General features: G+C 47.8%; 1 protein-coding gene across 1 annotated transcript in view; it reads right to left on the bottom strand.

The window, feature by feature from the left end:
- odad2 (outer dynein arm docking complex subunit 2) overlaps positions 1 to 2,500 on the bottom strand; it is a 72,757-nt gene that overhangs the window by 57,876 nt on the left and 12,381 nt on the right. The window contains exon 9 of the mRNA XM_048265911.1: positions 1,043 to 1,192. Within this exon, the coding sequence (XP_048121868.1) occupies positions 1,043 to 1,192 (150 nt within the window). The remainder of the gene's footprint in view (positions 1 to 1,042; positions 1,193 to 2,500) is intronic.

Genomic DNA, 2,500 nt, shown 5'->3' with positions numbered 1-2,500 from the left:
GGAGGGGAGGGAGCGGTCCGTCACGGCCCTGCACCAGCGCTAGCGCTAGCACCAGCGGATCCTATAAAAACTCATTATCGACTCTTCCAGAGACAGCGGCGCGGCGGGAGCGCGTGGACCGGGCCAAGTCTCCACTGCCTGGGCCGGCTGCAGCGGATCAGCAGCAGCAGCAGCACTGTGCGAGGCAGCCTGCCGTCCACTTCAGCCAGCTCAGGATGTGAAGCCCAGAGACACAGAGGCTCACTAGCATCCACAGTAGATGGCCGGCTTTAGTTCAGGTTTTAAGGGCAGGTAAAAGTAGCAGATGTAACCTGTTGTCATTCTATGTTATATGTTCCGCATTCTAGATCTGTGCAATGACAGATGTGCTATCAAGTGGACTGCATTTGCACAGAAAAGAACACTACCTCACTACGGCTACATGTGGGCATATATATAATAAGACGTGAAGGGTTAATGAAGTGAAGAATACTGGACAGGCCCAGAGAGACTCAGAGGAGAGGTCAGAGAAGGTGTCAAAGTTATGTTAAGGTCAGGTCAGGGTCAAGACAGGGTTTAAAGATACACTATGCAAGTTTATTTTTGGCGACTGTAGAGCTCTCTCTAGAGTCGCGATACTGTATATTTATATTTTACTCTGCTGTTATAAATAGCAAACTTCTTGTGACTTATCCCCCTTGTACACAATGAAAATGCTTTTATTGTGGAGGTAAAGGATTAACAACAGTCAAAAATCTCCAAGAGCTATATCTACTGACGAGGTAATGTTTCACGATTCTTGCAAGATTTGTTGGGCCGCAGTTTTTGTTGCATGGTTGGTTTTCTTGGTAGCGACTTGCTACGTCTATGCTGTATAGCTATGCTAGGTGAACGAATCTCGTATTTCGCAAGTTCGTTTACCATCAAATTGCCTTCGTAAAGGTGAAAATCTTGCATAGTGTATAGTGCATAGTGAAAAGGGAATTCTGGGTGTATGTGCAGGACTGAAATCATTCGCTTCTTGGCCTTTCAGGGTGAAGGTTGTGTGACAGTGTCCACTCACGTTCTGTGACTCGACTGGTGTACAGGCAGCGAGGATCCGGAAAAGTCCGCTTTCTTCCTGCTGTCGGGCCTGGTGGCTTTGGCCTGGCTCTCGGCACTCTTCTCGGTCGACTTCTCAGTTCTCTTTCCCTTTTTCCTCTCCTCCGCCTCCCTTCGAGAAGAAGAAAGGGAAAACAGGCTTCAGTCTGTTTTCTCTGTGAGTTCTTTAGTGGTTATTTACCCCTGCTTATCATCATGTCTTTGTGTGGGCAGGCCTGACACGTCTGAGGCTGTTTGATGATGAGCCAGTGGCTCTCTCTCTCTTTCTCTCTCTCCCTCTTTCTCTCTCTCTTTTCTTTGTCCCTCTCTCTCGCTCTCTCCTCTCTTCTCTCTATTTCTTTCGCAAGAAGACACTTATCACAGCGTGCAGCTGTGGCCGGCCACAGTTGGCCACAGTTAAGATCTATCTGTTGGTTTCACTGGAGAGGAGACGCGGAAGAGGAGAGAATGAGAGGAGGAGGAGGAGGTGACAGAGGGAGAGAACATGTGCGATCGATCACGCTCCCCGAGCGCCTGTCACCCGACGAGGCTCTGACGCCGAGGCGCTGAGACCTGAGACGACGGCGGCCATTAACGCTTTGCCAGCACACACACACCAGGCCCCCGGCGGGCTTAACGAGCTGTCGAGCGCGTAAACCTCCGTCGGCCCCCTCGGCCGTGCCCACAGCCTCTGTGTGTAAACCTTGCAGCTCGAGGGCTTCGTTAATGCCCAGCCGTCTGCCGCCTGAGAGCCAGCATGGGTGGAGAGAACACTAGGCTCACCCTAGCTCACCCTGTGGCTCCTAACCAAACCAATGTGTACATTTGTGAGTCTATATAAAAACGTTGAATAAATAAATGTGTGTGTATAGTATAGTGTGTGTGCATAATAAATGTGTGTGTATTAGTGCTGGGCAGTATACCGGTTCACACCGTATACCGGTGTATATTTTCGTTATGATATGAATTTTTAATATACCGCAATACCGGTGTATTACACAACGTTTGGAACGCTGCGCTGCGAGATAGTGTTTCAGACAGGACACAGGACACCGAACACAGTGAAGTTTAATGTTCTTATCATTCATCTCACCTTAACATATTCGCTGAAATTATCCAGGTAGCAAGTAAAGCATGTTATAGACATGCACTGAGCAATACTAGTTAGAAATGATCCTGACTGTCATCGGTGAACCAAAACGAACTTTTTGTTAATGTTTTGCCTAGCGAACCGAACCGAAGCTCATGGCAGGCTAACAAGACATCCACATCCACATAAAGTTAACGTTAGCCTACCACTAACATCATAGTGTGGAGTTATTCTACATCATGACAGTAAAATAGACCATCCTTACTCAATGTACTGCAGCAATTCCTCTCCCAACTTGTAGAAAATGCTGTGAACATCTGATTATGCATGGAAAAAAAATACCGTCATATA

Source organism: Alosa alosa, chromosome 16 (assembly GCF_017589495.1).
Source record: "Alosa alosa isolate M-15738 ecotype Scorff River chromosome 16, AALO_Geno_1.1, whole genome shotgun sequence".
Lineage (NCBI taxonomy): Eukaryota > Metazoa > Chordata > Actinopteri > Clupeiformes > Clupeidae > Alosa > Alosa alosa.
The sequence above is the reverse complement of the archived record's forward strand: the minus strand, read 5'-3'. Positions and strand labels throughout refer to the sequence as shown.